We start from the raw sequence: 18,834 nt of genomic DNA on the forward strand, positions 1-18,834 counted from the left end.
GTGCAGTAGAAGTGGGCTACCCAGTGTTCACACACTCCAACAGAGTGCATTTCTTTACCAAACTACATGTACCACTATAGCCCATCTATGGATATTACCAGCATATCAGTAATCATTGCCTGGGGGCGGGGAATAACTCAGAGTAGCTGCTCCAGCTCTCTTCCCCACTACTAGAGTCAGAAGAACCAGGCCTGTGTTTTCCCCCTGGGGGTAGAAGCGGTTCTCTCCGCTGTGTAATATTTATACCCTCCCCCCATCATGTGTGTCAGACGAGATAGCAGACAGATACCTCTAGCTTGCATCCCAAATGGCACCCTATTCCCTACATAGTGCACTACTTTTGACCGGGGCCCCATAGGGAAAAGGGTGTTCTATTTGGGACACATCCTCCTGAGTGAAAGAAAGGCTCTGGACTAATCAAAAGATGAGTATTGATCCAGATGAGGCCTGGATGAACGCCCCTGGGCTCAACATCTAACTCAGCCTGGCCAGAATGATTGGCCCAGAGTGACAGCCAGCCAATAGGGTGTGTGCGTCTTCAGTTGTAATAACTGTCACTGTTGGAGGGGGTTGTTTGAACCTGCTGTTGGTTGCTGGTGGCTGTGATCCACTAATGGTGAGAGGAGAAAACTCTGGCCCATTATTATCACAACAGGGGGGGATTTAAGTGCTACTCTGTTCTATAACTCAGCCTGGCGCAACATCCCGGGTGTTAAAGAAGCATACTGGCAGTTTGGTTGGGAGATCGTATAGTAGCCAGTGACTTGGGTAGTAAATACTGATCAACCTCGGCGGGACTGCCTGCGCACCAAATGGCACCCTACTCCCTTTATAGTGCACCACTTTTGACCAGGGCCTCTAGTCAAAAGTAGTGTACTTTGTAGGTAATATGGTGCCATTTGGAACACATACACTATGATTTAGACCTCAGCACTAACCCCAGCATTAACTCTACATATTCCTTTCATCAGACACACTAACAGAACCCCAGATGTGTTGTTTCATTAAAAAAACATGTGTATTGACAAAACCTTTCAATTAAAACAAATTAAAACACACGGCGCGTCTATTTAAACACATTACATGGCATGAGCCATTATAATCTCAAACTGAGTAGTCACCCTCTAGTCACTCTGACAACATACCATGGCTGCGTTTCAAACGGCACCCTATTCCCCATTTAGTGCACTACTTTTGAACAGGGCCTATTGTGTGGGTTCTGAATCTGATTGATATTCCACCCAACAACAAGTGCATTTCTCAGTCTGTCCCTAACCTGCCCGCTTTCTCACCCATCCATCAATCAATCTATCCAATTTGTTCTGAGGGAGCGGAGCGCTACAGGTTCCCACCGAGAATACTTGGATCAGGGTCTGCGTCCCAAATGGCGCCCCACCCTCTACATAGTGCACTACATTTGACCAGGATCCATAGGGCTCTGATCAAAAGTAGTGCACTATGGAGGGAATAGGATGCCATTTGGGACATAGACACGAATAATAGAGAGTAGCGCCGTGCCAGAGTAGCACAATCAATCTGCATGCTGCATTGGCATGTTGTGTGAGGAGGAGAATGGAAGGAAAACACAATACTTTCTGGGGAACTTGGGAGATTAACCGTGACAAGGTATAAGACGCACACAACCACAGGGCCCCACGACATGCATATTGATGTACACACACACTTTCCTGAGAGTAGGGGACATTATGACAAACGGGGACTCTAAGCATCCTAGAGAGGAGGGAATGTAGAGTTTGCAGTGTTAGGGGAGCAGAGAGACCTACCAGGAAGGTCTCCTCCTGTCGTAGCACCACCAGCCCCACAGCTCCTCCCATAGGCGTGGCCCTCAGCAGAGCGACCACTTCCTCCTGGGTCCGACCAACTAAGTCCACTCCATTCACCTGGAACACATACGGCAATTAGTAACATACAGATTCACATTCCGATTTTGACCCCTAAATCCCACACTGAGAAACCCGCTGCCATTCACTTGAACTGATCCCACCAAGACACTATTATGAGCCTAAACAACATGTCCCTACGTGCCAAAAGTCACACCGTATTAGAGACTAACACAACATAAACCATTGGGAACAGAGATCTAGAAACAGGGTGACCAGACAATGAGAGCGTTTTACTGAAGCATCCCCTGGGTCTCGGGTCTCACCTCCAGCAGCCTGTCTCCAGCCTTGAGGCGTCCGTCCTGGATGGCAGCTCCTCGGGGCAGGATGTTCTTCACGTAGATGGGCGCCGAGCCGCCGATGGGGACGTCACGCGAAGTGATGCTGAAACCCAGACCCTCTGGACCTAAGGGATGAAACAGGAGGATGTGAAACGCGCGAGAACGCCCGTCACATTTTGACTCCCCTCATGTCACAGGTACAGTGAGGTCTACACAGCAGCAAGACATTCTGGCTGTGTTTGAAATGTGTCTTGCCTACTACTTACCAAAACGACACACTGTGTATTACACATACTACATACTATTTAGAACGTACTGTTTAGTGGAAATGTATGCAGTAAGCAACAATTATCAACATACTAGGCTCACCCATACCAAGAACGTGTAATCTAATTTGCAATTGCGTTGCTTCCCGCCATCTGTTCATTTCGCGTCCCCTTCTCTTGATTATCAGCTGTTGTCAAACACGTGGGTCGGAAAAGACAATTCTCTTCCTCAATAACATGCAGCGATTTCTAGATGTAAAGCCAAAATGGCTATGACATCCTGGCATTTAAAGCATACTAAATGTTCGGAAATTTCACTTACTATAAAACGTGTTCAATTCGCATACCCCAAAAAGCCTATTTACAACGCAAGTATGGGTATTCAGACATGGCCATGAGGCATTCCAAAGTGAAAATGCAACATGGGAAGGATTCTGGACAGCTAGTATGAAAGGCTGAGACAAAACGTGTTGACCAGCCAATCCTCCCGGCCTGAATCAGAGTCCAGAGGATGAGGATGGTATCTCTCTCTCTCTCCTCTCCCGCCGGCACCACAGTCCGATCATTAGGAGAATGTCTGCCAAGCCTAACCCCTCTGTCTCTGTCTGAGCTGTGTATGGTAATGTAAGCAAGGCAAACACAGAGAGGATTCCAGAACACTCTGAGGATTCTGTTTCAGAGCAATCTAAATCCCCTCCATGTCAATGAGCCAATCAACTTCCCACCATAGGACGGGCACGTATTATAGTTACCGGTAAATGGCATTAGCATTAATGTGTTTCATTTGGTACACGGGATCTTTCAAGACAAGTTAGATCAGTCTTGTAATATCCCAGATGGATTGTGTTAGAGTTTTGTGAAAAGGCCAGTGAGTTTGTTATGTTGACATCTTAAAGGGATACGTCGGGATTTCTGCAAAAAAAGCCCTCTTTTTACTTCCCCAAAGTCAGATTAACTCGTGGATACCATTTTCATGTCTGTGTGTGCAGTTTGAAAGAAGTTGCTAACTAGCGTTAGCACAATTGCTAACTAGCATTAGCACAATGACTGGAAGTCTATAGTAAAAGCTAGCTGTTACGATAGACTTTATTTATTTTATTTTATTTAACCTTTATTTAACCAGGTAGGCAAGTTGAGAACAAGTTCTCATTTACAATTGCGACCTGGCCAAGATAAAGCAAAGCAGTTCGACACATACAACGACACAGAGTTACACATGGAGTAAAACAAACATACAGTCAATAATACAGTATAAACAAGTCTACATACGATGTGAGCAAATGAGGTGAGATAAGGGAGGTAAAGGCAAAAAAAGGCCATGGTGGCAAAGTAAATACAATATAGCAAGTAAAACACTGGAATGGTAGACTTCCAGTCATTGCGCTCAAAGCTAGTAAGCAACTTCCTTCAAACTGCACACACAGACATAAAAATGGTATCAGACTCTGGGGAAGTAGATAAAGGTCTTCACTGCCAAAATTCTGAAGTATCCCTTTAAGATGTCGACAAACCAACTAAATCTATCCACCAAATAAGGTTCAGTCTGCTGCATTCAAAACACAACAAACAAGCCAAAGGCTGTAGATGTTATTAACAGTGCTATGTTTATGTAGGCCTCCTTTCAAAAGAAAGTGAATAAAAACCTAATAGTATGATACACACCTGGATGTGGTCTGTGGGGACTGTATAAATGGCACCCTATTCCCTACATAGTGCACTACTTTTAACCAGAGCCCTATGGGCCATGGTCAAAAATAGTGCACTATAGCGAATAGGGTGCTGTTTGGGACACATACATCATACCTGGCCAAGGCGGTGAAGAGATCCCTACACAGTGCTAGTGTGCCATACGGAGCAGCCCGTTGATTTTCAACATGCCTTTTGACATAGTGTACACTACACAGACGATTGGCTGCCTAGCAACAAGCCCTCTGTCTCCCCCAGTTGCCCGTGCCGGCACACACAACTGGTCTCCTATGGCCTGCCTACCTGCCTGACTGCGTGTCTCCTATTGCAGAGGCCTGTGCAGTGCCAACTCTGTCCAGCTGTCAGTCACTACATACACTCCAGAGATGTGTTGAATTTGGAATGAATGGATCAATCTGGATCTGCAACACATTTTCTCTCTACCGTTTCAGGCAAAAGTGGGAGGCCTTTTGGCCATCTTTATTGACATTTAAGGCAACATTGACTGATTCTGATGTGTATGTCTGTTCATTATAAGAGCAGTGAGAAGCGTACTGTACCAGTCAAAAGTTTGGACACCTACTCATTCCAGGGTTTCTCTTTATTTTCATCTATATTGTAGAATAATAGTGAAGACATCAAAACTATGAAATAACACGTATGGAATCATGTAGCAATAAAGCTCCCGAGTGGCGCAGCGATCTAAGGCACGGCCTCTCAGTGCTAGAGGCGTCACTCCAGACCCTGGTTTGATTCCAGGCTGTATCACAACCGGCCGTGATTGGGAGTCCCGTAGGGCGCTGCACAATTGGCCCAGCGTCGTCCGGGTTAGGGTTTGGTCGGGGTAGGCCGTCATTGTAAATAAGAATTTGTTCTTAACTGACTTGCCTAGTTAAATTAAACATTTAGAAAAGTAAGCAAAAAAGTGTTAAACATATCAAAATATATTTTATATTTGAGATTCTTCAAAGTAGCCACCCCTTGCCTTGATGAAGCAGTTTGAGAGAATGCAAAGCTGTCATGAGGTTGTCACTTGGAATACATTTCAATTAACAGGTGTGCCAAGAAACATGAGCAAAGGACAATGGACAGATTTCCAAAGGTCTCTTTGTCTGAGGAGTCCAAATTTGAGATTTTTGTTTCAGAACACCGTGTCTTTGTGAGACGCAGAGTATGTGAACGGATGATCTCTGCATGTGTGGTTCCCACCGTGAAGCACGGAGGAGGTGGTGTGATGGTGCTTTGCTGGTGACACTGTCTGTGTTTTATTTAGAATTCAAGGCACGCTTAACCAGCATGGCTACCACAGCATTCTGCAGTGATACGCCATCCCATCCGGTTTGCGCTTAGTGGGACTATCATTTGTTTTTCAACAGGACAATGACCCAAAACACACCTCCAGGCTGTGTAAGGGCTATTTGACCAAGAAGGAGAGTGATGGAGTAATGCATCAGATGACCTGGCCTCCACAATCACCGAAACTCAACCCAATTGAGATGGTTTGGGAAGACTTGGACCAAAGAGTGAAGGAAAAACAGCCAACAAGTGCTCAGCATATATGTGGGAACTCCTTCAAGACTGTTGGAAAAGCATTCCAGGTGAAGCTGGTTGAGAAAATGCCAAGACTGCAAAGCTGTCATCAAGGCAAAGGGTGGCACTTCAAAGAATCTCAAATATTAAATAGATTTTCATTTGTTTAAAACATGTTTGGTTACTACATCATTCCATATGTGGTATTTCATAGTTTTGATGTCTTCCCTATTATTAAAAAGTAAAAATAAAGAAAAACCTTTGGATGAGTAGGTGTCCAAACCTTTGACTGGTACTGTGTGTTAATTTTGAAGTGACTGTAATAATATGAATATATATTTTGAACCAAACAATTTGACAATGTCTTCTTTGAAGGCCTAAATATAAGAATCATTTATTCATACAACTTCATCACACAAACCTAAACACTAGTTATTTTTCTTCTGAGGCTGAGAAGCTAAATTCTTAGAATGAGGGAAGGAAAGAAGGCAATTTTCTCAGACCCACCATGGCTGGAGAGGATTACAGCGATGCTTTCTCTGTCGGGCTAATCACAAACCACCTCTGTGAAGAATGGATTCCAACCATTCAATATGTAGGACCAGGAGCTTTTCCTGACCACATGAACTGACCTGGGGAAAAAAAAAACCTCTGGGCCTTGGGATGGCCATAGTCAGGAAAAGCTCACGGCCCTCCTGAGGTTAAACAGATGCTGAGCTTTAGGTGTGTATGTGTGTGTGTGTGGGTTGGATGCTGACCTTTCTTGAGCTGGATGTTGAGTCTCCTGCCAACCTTTTTGGTGAAGCCCGCCGTGGGGGTTGAGTTTAGCACCCTGTGAGGGGAGGGGGCGTGGCCGGATGGGGGCTTGCCCATGGAGCCCCCATGGGGGTGGGGTAGAGGGGTGTAGGCGTCTCCCTGCTCCGGGTGAGGGTGGGGATGGGGACCACGGGACTGTGAATTAAGATAAGACAGTATTTTATTGTCTGTTTTCACAGGAATGTGCCTTGCATTCTAAAAGCAACGACAGCGAGTATAGAAAAATAGTGAGAAACCTGTGGGGTGTGGTCCAGGCCTGAGGTTGTGCTGCCTCTCTCGCTAGCTAGGGAGTCGGGGCTGAAGCGTCCAGAGGAGTAGGCCACGTTGGGGTTCCTCTCGCTGTGCGACAGCTGCTCGTACTGGGCCTTCATCAGGTTGGGAACCACGTGGAACATGATGACCGGGGAACGCATGGCCTGGCGGAACATGTTCTGGGCTCTGAGGGAAGGCAGAACCAAAACAACAGTCAACCAGCGTGGCGAAATCGCAGGTGATTTCCCCAACATTCCTTTGGTGTTCTGGAAATCCTGTTGGACGATTCTGGGAATCGAGTGAAATAAAAGCAGGAAATTCTGAATCCTCCAAAACCAGGAGGTTTAGGGAAAGTTACTGGAGTTTTACGACCCTACAGTCAAAACAGGGCTGGTGGACCACGCAGACACACTATACACTAGTGGTGGTCCACCTGCACTGTGTATCAGTGACTAAAGCCTGTTGAAAGTAACCATGTACAGCTTTAGAATAGGTTTGCCAGGTTTTATCATGTAATCCCACAATTGGCTACAGATGAAAGGAATGGGGTTTTTCATAGAATGATTGGAGAGAAATCCTTTTAAACCCCTTCAACATGAGGTAAGGTAGGTGTGAACTGAAAACATCTGTCGAGTGTAATGTTGCCGTAGCAGTAGTCTTGTTATCCACACCTGTTACAGTACAGTAAAAGGTGACATTGCCAGTCATCTCGGATGCGCTCCCAATGGCACCATAGGCCAGGGGCTATAGGCTCTGGGCAAAAGCAGTGTACTATATACAGTGAGGGAAAAAAGTATTTGATCCCCTGCTGATTTTGTACATTAGCCCACGGACAAAGAAATAATCTGTCTATAATTTTAATTGTAGGTTTATTTGAACAGTGAGAGACAGAATAGCAACAACAAAATCCAGAAAAGCGCATGTTAAAAAGGTTATAAATTGATTTGCATTTTAATGAGGGAAATGAGTATTTGACCCCTCTGCAAAACATGACTTAGTACTTGGTGGCAAACCCCTTGTTGGCAATCTCAGAGGTCAGACGTTTCTTGTAGTTGGCCACCAGGTTTGCACACATCTCAGGAGGGATTTTGTCCCACTCCTCTTTGCAGATCTTCTCGAAGTCATTAAGGTTTTGAGGCAACTCGAACCTTCAGCTCCCTCCACAGATTTTCTATGGGATTAAGGTCTGGAGACTGGCTAGGCCACTCCAGGATCTTAATGTCCTTCTTCTTGAGCCACTCCTTTGTGCCTTGGCCATGTGTTTGGGTCTTTGTCATGCTGGAATACCCATCCACAACCCATTTTTAATGCCCTGGCTGAGGGAAGGAGGTTCTCACCCAAGATTTGATGGTACATGGCCCTGTCCATCGTCTCTTTGATGCAGTGAAGTTGTCCTGTCCCCTTAGCAGAAATACACCCCCAAAGCATAATGTTTCCACCTCTATGTTTGACGGTGGGGATGGTGTTCTTGGAGTCATAGGCAGCATTCCTCCTCCTCCAAACACGACAGGTTGAGTTGATGCCAAAGAGCTCCATTTTGGTCGCATCAGCTGTTGTCACCTTCTCACCAAGCTGCTTGGCGATGGTTTTGTAGCCCATTCCAGCCTTGTGTAGGTCTACAATCTTGTCCCTAACATCCTTGGAGAGCTCTTTGGTCTTGGCCATGGTGGAGATTGATTGATTGCTTCTGTGGACAGGTGTCTTTTATACAGGTAACAAACTGAGATTAGGCAAATTGAGATCTCAGCTCGTTACCTGTATAAAAGATACCTGGTGGCCAGAAATCTTTCTGATTGAGAGGAGGTCAAATACTTATTTCCCTCATTAAAATGCAAATCAATTTATACAATTTTTTACATGCGTTTTTCTGGATTTTGATGTTGTTATTCTGTCTCTCACTGTTCAAACAAACCTACCATTAAAATTATAGACTGATCATGTCTTTGTCAGTGGGAAAACTTACAAAATCAGCAGGGGATCAAATACTTTTCCCCTCACTATAGGGCATAGGGTACTATTTGGGATGTAGACATCTCCACTCTCAAATAAAAGATGAACAGACATCATAACTCCACTCCCAATGAACCTGCAATTCCTTGCCAACATTTCTAGCTGTTTTCCCAGCCACTGATAATATTCCCAAAGGAAATGGATATCACCCAGTGACTTCCCAATTTCAGGCTAGATCAAGTCCCAGACAAGATGTAATCGGTTTCCTATCCCAGGTTATTTACTGGGGTTGAATTAAATATATGAAAACAGACAGTTTTACACATGCTAAATGTCAGAAGAGCGTATTTGTTATATCTTTAAGGAAGGGGCTGGGAGGGCTGTAGTATAGCCATAGGTTTATTGTGAGTGAGTGTGTGCGCACAGAAAATCCATGACAGTAGTGCCGATGCTTCTGAAAAGCACAAAACCTGGAGCAGCCCGTTGATGTTGACATAGACATACAGTAGACCACAGAGGACAAAGAGAGACTGCACATTGTATTCAGAAGCTTTAGCTAGAATGAATAGAATGGGCTCCCCATTCAAGTCAATGACGCCATAATGGCAGGCCATTTTGAGTGTACCCACAGGCGTAAAGCAGGAAGTACTCATTCTATTTCTATGGAACAGTATCTGCAGCAGAGTGGGATGGGAGGCAGCAGCAGCAGTTAGGGTGTTAGGATCTGGGTCAGACAGAGGAGCTGAGGGCGAGAGAGAGAGAGCGAGAGAGAGAAATCACTGAAAATCAGAAGCTATGGAAGTTAAGCAGGGGTAGCGAGGGAGCCAATGGAGCTGAGAGACAAAGGAATGGATGCTGAGTGGGTAGCACCTACTGAAGGTAGGCTTGACCTAAGAGTCAAACAGGGAGGGGTTAGTATTCACAGCAGCCGATGGAGCTGATAGATATATGGGGATATAGAAAGGATTGAAGGTATGGAGAGGACAGCAGCCAGCCTCCATTTTACCAAGACGCAACAGTATGATCAACCTAGGAGGAGTCAAACAGGAACGAGGTTAGCTTTGCAACAGAACAGCGGCGGCAGCAGAGGCCCTGCTTCGGTTAGAAGACAGAGCCGTGGAGAGGAGATGAAGGGAGAGGAGCAGGGGAGGGACTGGCGGGCAGGGGGCTCAGGACCGGTGGTCCACCCCGGCTCGGTAGATACAGGTGTCTTACTGTTCAAAATGGATGTTCCGCAGGTCTCCATTATTAATGCGTACGATGCAGTCGTTCTCCTGGAACAGACCCTGCTCCTGCGCCTTGCCTCCCCTCTCCAGGCGCTTGACCAACAGGCCTAGAGTCCTGGAAACATTCAGAAGCAGACGTTGGTTTATTGCTGCTGGCAGCCGTGCAAGAGCCTTCAGGGTTCAAAATGAGACTCAGAGCAGGCCTGTGAAGAGATCTACTGAAAAGCTTTACAGCAAACGTCTAGGCTCTACATGACCAACACTTTACTGTAGGAACATGTCCTTCATGTCATCTGCATCCTCACTGAGGCCACTGGCTGGTGTATGGTTTTAATTTCCATTTTAGGCATCTTAACCAGACTTAAATTAGTGAGTGCATACATTTTCATTCTGTTTTTCTGGCTAAGTGCGTGTGAGATCGAGGGACAATTTGTGGCGTCTCTCTTACCTGAATTCCAAGTTCAGCTCCCGACTGAACTGCCAAATGCCAAACAGTATCATTCTGACAGGAGAAATGGTCAGGTCGACAGTAAGACGTAGGACTTAGAGAAATGCTGCTCCGTCACATTTTAGTTCGGGAAGCCTTCAGATGTGACGGCTGTCAGTGCAGTAATCCGCCATAGTAAACCTCCAGGCTTCCTGACTGCTAAACAATGCTGACTTCGCTGAAATATTGAATACCGAGTAGGCCAGGGTTCAATGTAAATCAAGCAAATTACCATAAATGTGCTAAAACTATTCAAAGATAACTTATTATTCACAGGTATGTAGACACACTGTGAGATGCCGTGCCTTTCCCGAAATCCCCCGCTTTTCCAGAACTTCGCCTGGAAGATTCTCTGACTCTGGAGGGAATAAGCTAGCCTGGGTACCAGTCTGTTTATGTGATCATGCCACTCCTTGCCACTCCCTGTCCTGTTTGGCATGACAAGGAGTTAACATGACAGCACAAATAGATTTGGGACCAGGAACTGTAAACCTAGGTATGTGCTAGTGGACATAAATGCAAGACCAGTAAATAAATGATTCCTTTACATCTTCTGAGACGTATGTGGACTGAAATGTGTATGACGCAACCTTCAAATCATGTCAAATCCTTCAGACGGGAGTCACGGAGGAACATGACAGTCACCTGCAAACACGGGAACAACCATGATTGATCACTGTAAACTAGCTAATCACTTCGTGATGTGTGAGCATGACGTGTATGAAGCGTAGGTCCATGTGTAGTGGGTGTGTAGTACACTGGGGCACACGAGGAGGATGCAGGGGCCATGGCAGACTAAGCTCTCTCCCTCCCTCTCTCTTTGTCTGTCCCCCCCCCTCCCTCGTTCTCCCTCTCAGTGTCAGGCCTGCATAGCGTCAGTGAGCCTGCTGCCTGTCTGTCAGGTGCTGTAATAGTGGGAGGGCTTTACCTGCGGTCCCGGGCACTGAAAGGTACTACATGGATCCCCAAGGGCCCGCCATCATTGGAGACTTCTACCAGCTTTACAATGTCACTGTGAGACAATGATGGATGAGGAGGGGTGAGAGGGTGAAACCACATACGGGCAAAACAACTGGAAGTAAGGAAGGAGGAAGAAACCATAACAAATGGAGCAGGCAGAAATTAATTTTAAAAAACATGTCTGTCTGAAGCACTAGGGATGAACGTCACGCCAGGGGCTTCTCCCCACATCCCAGGTCACAGAAACGCATCATTCAGAACCCAGTTCTAAGGAGTGTCAAGGTAGGTTTCCATAAATACTATGTTATATTCCATAAATACTATACTATATTTGTACATGTCATATATATCTATACATATATTTCTAAACCTTCAGATGGTCTTTCAGATTCCGATTTCCCCCCCAGATGTTATTTAGATTTAGATTTGATAGTTCTATTCAGTAAATGGTATCAAATGTGTTTTTAAACATGGTTGATCTTGTGTTCTTTGACCTGTGACCCATTGACCTTCCATAGTCTTCAGACGTGTTTCTGTTTCCTGTAGGATAAAGGTACTACGCATACGAACCGTCCTTACTGGGTGAAATGATATCAACGACATACTGTACCTGCAGATTAGACTGGAGGCATGCAAGAGAGTTAATGACAGTTAGAAAACAATGAGAGTTATTAATATCGCCAAGACAATGGATCAGCACATGGGTCAGTTTTATGGTTGATGATGATGCTGGGTTCACCCGAGTTCCAACAACGAACGTTAGCTAGGGGTTTAAAAAGATTTTCTCCAAACCTGTTGAACAAAATATTACCTGTCCTGAATCTAGAAATATTATTTACATGAATTACAACATGGAGAAGAAACGATAGCAGCAGTGGTGTGGGGTTAGGTTCAGCTCAGAGGTTTTAGGTAGTTAACTGGCACTCATTCTCCTGCCACATGTGAATGCTACTTCCTTTACTTGTTAGTGATCAACATCAGGTGATCAGAGAGGTAGTTTGAGGAAGAGGCAGAGCCAAAAGCCCTGTATATATCCCAAATTGCACGCTATTCACTATATAGTGGGCTATATTCCATAATTCTATATAGGGAATAGGGTGCCAATTGGGACGTATAGTCCTCAATCTGTAATTGGACAACGTTCTGAGGAACTTACTCTAGGGACCTCAGAGGGGTGTGGTCCATACAGGAATCAGCTCGGCCAATCGGCTCGATCCTGCTGTTCTCCTCCTCCTCCTCATCCTGCAAAACACAAGACAACAGCCATAGAATTACATTATAGAACTCCTATATTGATTAAAAGGATCTCTGTGACAGCACTTGGACATCCCATCAAACCAAGCTTCTGGAGTCCTATCGGAACAGACGTTGAACGATGTTCCATTCCGTGCCGAAATGAGTGGTATGGTTTAAATCATTCAAAAACGCTAAGTAGGAAACAAGACCCAACAGACAGGTAACCTACATAAAAGTCCCTATTAGAGCCTGTGTATTCGCTGCTATTCAAACCTGAAAAAAAAATGGCCAGGCAGACACGACAGGCTGCTCTCCTTTGAAAATGCACAAAGCCCTCTATAACCCTCAGTCTGCCATCTCTCACTGTGCCCTGACTCTGGACATTGCACCTATTGTACTGTATATCTTCTGTCTCAGTAGAGCCAGGACTCCGGAGTGACTCAGGGGACCTAGAGAGCGCCCGCGAGAGAGCCGACAGCGACACCGGAGAAGGCGGAGGAGCCACGGCAACAGCAGCCACGGTAACAGCTCGCCTCAGTATTAAAAACGATGGCTGTGTCGGTCATGACATTTTAGATGGCGGTTCTTTTTCTTTACCCATCATGACTTGTTTTATTTTCATGGCGTTCGTCATCCATAACCGTCGGTTATACGGTTAGACTGTCATTGTTGCCATGACAGCGCACTGTTTGCTGCAGAGAGGGGGACATACAGTGGTGGGGGCTACGCTGCCTGTCTGAACCACAGTCCTGTTGTCCTTCAGACGAAGCTCACAGTGGCTACAGAGCATGTCTCATAGAAACGTGTCCTATGCTTAACCGGAGTTATGGCTTGTTAATTGGTTTCTGAGCGCGACAAACGGGTTTGAGACGCCGTGGGTTACACGTAAACGATATTGTGTAGACAGAGAAAGGGGAGGGCAGCCTTTCTCCAAAGAAAGAAACAGACGGGGGCAGATATTTATGAAAAGGTAAAGAAAAATACAATATTCACATTCTATTCCCCAAGACAACACTCTGTTCCTTGAAAGGGTTTGTGAATCACATTCACCATCACAGATGCCTCAGGCGAGTCCCACTGCCACATTTCAATAGCAGCTTCTCTAAGGACTTCTGTTTTATTCATTGAGTGACAATTCCATTTTCCTAACCTGCGCAGTGGGCCCTGGTCAAAAGAAGTGACTTTAAAAAATGTAATAGTGTGGCATTTCTCCCCCCAGGCAAGGCACAGGGACAGGGAGCGAATGTTGAGGGGAAAGTTGCAGACACTGTCTGTTCTCCATCATTAAACTATTGGCTCGAGGCAATAGGGCCCCACAACGCACCCACCCACCCAGCATCAAGATGCGAGTGATTTGAGTGACTCAAATGTATTGTCTGCAAAAACTAACATAATTTGATCAAACTACAGTAGATACACATTCTGCTGGCTATTGCTGGCTCAAGATGGCGGCAGCGTAGCCTAGTGGTTAGAGCGTTTGACTAGTAACCTGAAGGTTGCAAGTTCAAACCCCCGAGCTGACAAGGTACAAATCTGTCGTTCTGCCCCTGAACAGGCAGTTAACCCACTGTTCCTAGGCATTGAAAATTAGAATTTGTTCTTAACTGTCTTGCCTAGTTAAATAAAGGTAAAATAAAAAAATACTTGATAGTGATAGGAGTCTCAAATATGACAGTTTCAAATCAAAATCAAATCAAATCAAATTTTATTTGTCACATACACATGGTTAGCAGATGTTAATGCGAGTGTAGTGAAATGCTTGTGCTTCTAGTTCCGACAATGCAGTAATAACGAACAAGTAATCTAACTAACAATTCCAAAACAAAACTACTGTCTTATACACAGTGTAAGGGGATAAAGAATATGTACATAAGGATATATGAATGAGTGATGGTACAGAGCAGCATAGGCAAGATACAGTAGATGATATCGAGTACAGTATATACATATGAGATGAGTATGTAAACCAAGTGGCATAGTTAAAGTGGCTAGTGATACATGTATTACATAAGGATGCAGTCGATGATATAGAGTACAGTATCTACGTATGCATATGAGATGAATAATGTAGGGTAAGTAACATTATATAAGGTAGCATTGTTTAAAGTGGCTAGTGATATATTTACATCATTTCCCATCAATTCCCATGATTAAAGTGGCTGGAGTAGAGTCAGTGTCATTGACAGTGTGTTGGCAGTAGCCACTCAATGTTAGTGGTGGCTGTTTAACAGTCTGATGGCCTTGAGATAGAAGCTGTTTTTCAGTCTCTCGGTCCCAGCTTTGATGCACCTGTACTGACCTCGCCTTCTGGATGACAGTGGGGTGAACAGGCAGTGGCTCGGGTGGTTGATGTCCTTGATGATCTTTATGGCCTTCCTGTAGCATCGGGTGGTGTAGGTGTCCTGGAGGGCAGGTAGTTTGCCCCGGTGATGCGTTGTGCAGACCTCACTACCCTCTGGAGAGCCTTACGGTTGAGGGCGGTGCAGTTGCCATACCAGGCGGTGATACAGCCCGCCAGGATGCTCTCGATTGTGCATCTGTAGAAGTTTGTGAGTGCTTTTGGTGACAAGCCGAATTTCTTCAGCCTCGTGAGGTTGAAGAGGCGCTGCTGCGCCTTCCTCACGATGCTGTCTGTGTGAGTGGACCAATTCAGTTTGTCTGTGATGTGTATGCCGAGGAACTTAAAACTTGCTACCCTCTCCACTACTGTTCCATCGATGTGGATGGGGGGTGTTCCCTCTGCTGTTTCCTGAAGTCCACAATCATCTCCTTAGTTTTGTTGACGTTGAGTGTGAGGTTATTTTCCTGACACCACACTCCGAGGGCCCTCACCTCCTCCCTGTAGGCCGTCTCGTCGTTGTTGGTAATCAAGCCTACCACTGTTGTGTCGTCCGCAAACTTGATGATTGAGTTGGAGGCGTGCGTGGCCACGCAGTCGTGGGTGAACAGGGAGTACAGGAGAGGGCTCAGAACGCACCCTTGTGGGGCCCCAGTGTTGAGGATCAGCGGGGAGGAGATGTTGTTGCCTACCCTCACCACCTGGGGGCGGCCCGTCAGGAAGTCCAGTACCCAGTTGCACAGGGCGGGGTCGAGACCCAGGGTCTCGAGCTTGATGACGAGCTTGGAGGGTACTATGGTGTTGAATGCCGAGCTGTAGTCGATGAACAGCATTCTCACATAGGTATTCCTCTTGTCCAGATGGGTTAGGGCAGTGTGCAGTGTGGTTGAGATTGCATCGTCTGTGGACCTATTTGGGCGGTAAGCAAAATTGGAGTGGGTCAAGGGTGTCAGGTAGGGTGGAGGTGATATGGTCCTTGACTAGTCTCTCAAAGCACTTCATGATGACGGATGTGAGTGCTACGGGGCGGTAGTCGTTTAGCTCAGTTACCTTAGCTTTCTTGGGAACAGGAACAATGGTGGCCCTCTTGAAGCATGTGGGAACAGCAGACTGGTATAGGGATTGGTTGAATATGTCCGTAAACAAACCGGCCAGCTGGTCTGCGCATGCTCTGAGGGCGCGGCTGGGGATGCCGTCTGGGCCTGCAGCCTTGCGAGGGTTAACACGTTTAAATGTCTTACTCACTTCGGCTGCAGTGAAGGAGAGACCGCATGTTTTCGTTGCAGGCCGTGTCAGTGGCACTGTATTGTCCTCAAAGCGGGCAAAAAAGTTATTTAGTCTGCCTGGGAGCAAGACATCCTGGTCCGTGACTGGGCTGGGTTTCTTCCTGTAGTCCGTGATTGACTGTAGACCCTGCCACAGTTTGCACTTCACACAGCGCACTCAATAACCCTACAGCAACTAAAAGAGAGACTTTCAAGACTTCACATTAGATTTAACTGTCAAAAGTCACTTAAAAACACAACATGGCACTAAACTCCTCCTGTGCCAACAGGACGTACATTTCCTCCCAATCTAACCAAGTGGTTAGAACACTATATGTGCAAGTCGGGGCTGGGGTTTAATGGCTACTGGGAAGACAAGACAGGCTACAGGCAGGCAGGTAACGCAGGCCGTGGCTGAGTCCCAAATGGCACTACTCCCTTTATCACAGGACAGGCCGCGGTTTCTTTTTCAGCCGAGTCATTGTTTGTTTCCTCATCTTAGTGATCTACCCCAACGACACTTGGGCCTGTGGGCTCATTCAATTTGAATAGTAAAATCAATCCAAGTCCCCCCCCCCTTCTAGCTCTCAGTGTAAATGAAGTGGCCTGTGTAGCAGAATGACAGACTGTACTTAATGAAGTGTGCTCCTGCTGGAAATGGACTGCTGATTGTTTACGGGGACACACAGACACGCACCCGCAGAGACACGGAAACACACACAAGCCAACAAATACCTACAGGAGTCTTTAATATATCTCATAGAGACCTGACAAACAGGTCCTGTGTCACTGGCTTGGTGACCCCTCCCAGGAAACCCCTCTTAAAGCTGGAATCTGTAGTCACTACATTCATTTTTTTTTTAACTTAAAAATGCCCATTAAAGAATAGAACTTATAAATGCCTCACGAGTTTAGGTCAACTGTCATACTTCATCAGATCCCAAAATAATAGCTTGTTTAACAACGTTTGTAAACAAAGACTGTATAGCCTGGTTGAAACTATCATGGATGGTCAGTCCTTGTATCCATAGCTGTGTCTATGAATTTGAGAGTGGTTGCATTCCTCCAGGCCCATCCCTCAGCTTTTTTTTACCACAACACAGGACGGGGTGTCCGCTTTGCTATCGTTTCAATTGAGGATTCTAGCTTTAAGGCTAGATTTGGTTCCATTTCTGGGGAAGTGAGACAGTATGCATACAGAGAGCCCCAGGTGTCCTTAGGATCATTAAGGAGCACTATATCCAATTACAACTACTAGTGAATTAAATTAAGTCTCATAGTCAAGCAGACTGCCAATACCGCACACATCATTGCCACTGCTACTATCTTAAACAGGCCTAATTTTTACTGCTAGACAGGCAATTATGAAGGCAACATACCAAGCTGTTGACTCCTGGCTAGCTAGGCACACACAGCCCACATTTGGAAAGTATTCAGACCCCGTGACTTTTTCCACATTTTGTTACGTTTACAGCCCTGTAACGTGACAAATTGTTTTCCTCAATCTACACACAATAGCCCGTAATGACAAAGTGAAGACAGGTTGAGAAATGTTAGCAAATATATATATAAAAATATATATAAAAAAATACCTTATTTACATTATTCAGAGCATTTGCTATGAAACTCAAAATTGAGCTCAGGTACGTCCTGTTTCCTTTCATCAACCTTGAGATGTTTCTACAACTTGGAGTGCACCTGTGGTAAATTCAATTGATTGGACATGATTTGGAAAGGCAAACACCTGTCTATATAAGGTCCCACAGTTGATAGCGCATGTCAGAACAAAAAAACAACTCATGATGTCGAAGGAATTGTCCGTAGAGCTCAATTTTGAGTCTCATAGCAAATGCTCTGAATTATATAAGGTATATGTTTTTTTTATTTTTTTTATAAATTTGCAATGTTAAAAATAAAAATAAATCTAGTGTGTAGATGGATTAAATGTGTTTTTCCTCATCAATTTCAAAATAAGGCTATAACGTGTAAAAATTGGGAAAAAGTCAAGGGATCTGAATACTTTCGATTTTGCACTGGACACACTTTCCTGTCGGCTGGCTGAAAACACACAAAAAACACTGACAGGATGACGTTGACAGGATACGGGGGTGTCCTTAGCCCAGTCTGAGGCAGACAGTGTAAAGCAAAGGAAACTCTGACTGCCTGGTGTACTGTCTGTATATAAACAGGCAATGAGAGTGGAGGGCCAGCCCAAAGAAAAACACCCAGCTAAGCCGTTTTCAGAGCAGCCAGCAGAGCAATAACAATACGGAGGCGCAAAATGAGATTTCCAGTCTCTACTCTCAAAAGCTCCATCTGCGATCCACTTCATTCCCGAGCATCCATTTCCGATATCCAGACAATCACTGACAGAGCAGCGAAGGGGAGGGACGGAGCACATATCAACATGACACACAGACTACTCATCTGCATAGCAATGACTTCTTGCAGTAAACAAAAACCAGCCTAACTCATTGAATGTGGAGATACGGAAAGTTTGGGAAACGTTCAGATACTGTTCCCCTTTTCCCAGAAAGTGAGAGAAAAGGAGGATATTTTAAACGCTGTTTTAATGAGTGTAGATGAGAGGGGATATATGCCAACGACCTGCAGCAAGTGAAAAGAGAGGGTGTAAGTGTT

At 45.4% G+C, this 18,834-nt stretch overlaps 1 protein-coding gene across 7 annotated transcripts in view; it reads right to left on the reverse strand.

The window, feature by feature from the left end:
- LOC112260417 (partitioning defective 3 homolog) overlaps positions 1-18,834 on the reverse strand; it is a 251,869-nt gene that overhangs the window by 110,534 nt on the left and 122,501 nt on the right. For 6 of the 7 annotated variants that reach the window (XM_024435501.2, XM_024435497.2, XM_024435496.2 and 3 more), the window contains 7 exons: positions 12,512-12,597; positions 11,324-11,407; positions 9,898-10,023; positions 6,717-6,918; positions 6,423-6,615; positions 2,168-2,307; positions 1,785-1,901 (listed from right to left, as the gene is read on the reverse strand). In XM_024435501.2, coding sequence (XP_024291269.1) covers positions 1,785-1,901; positions 2,168-2,307; positions 6,423-6,615; positions 6,717-6,918; positions 9,898-10,023; positions 11,324-11,407; positions 12,512-12,597 — 948 coding nt within the window. The remainder of the gene's footprint in view (positions 1-1,784; positions 1,902-2,167; positions 2,308-6,422; positions 6,616-6,716; positions 6,919-9,897; positions 10,024-11,323; positions 11,408-12,511; positions 12,598-18,834) is intronic. The other variant, XM_024435500.2, reaches the window with a different exon arrangement.

This window comes from Oncorhynchus tshawytscha, linkage group LG10 (genome assembly GCF_018296145.1).
Source record: "Oncorhynchus tshawytscha isolate Ot180627B linkage group LG10, Otsh_v2.0, whole genome shotgun sequence".
NCBI lineage: Eukaryota > Metazoa > Chordata > Actinopteri > Salmoniformes > Salmonidae > Oncorhynchus > Oncorhynchus tshawytscha.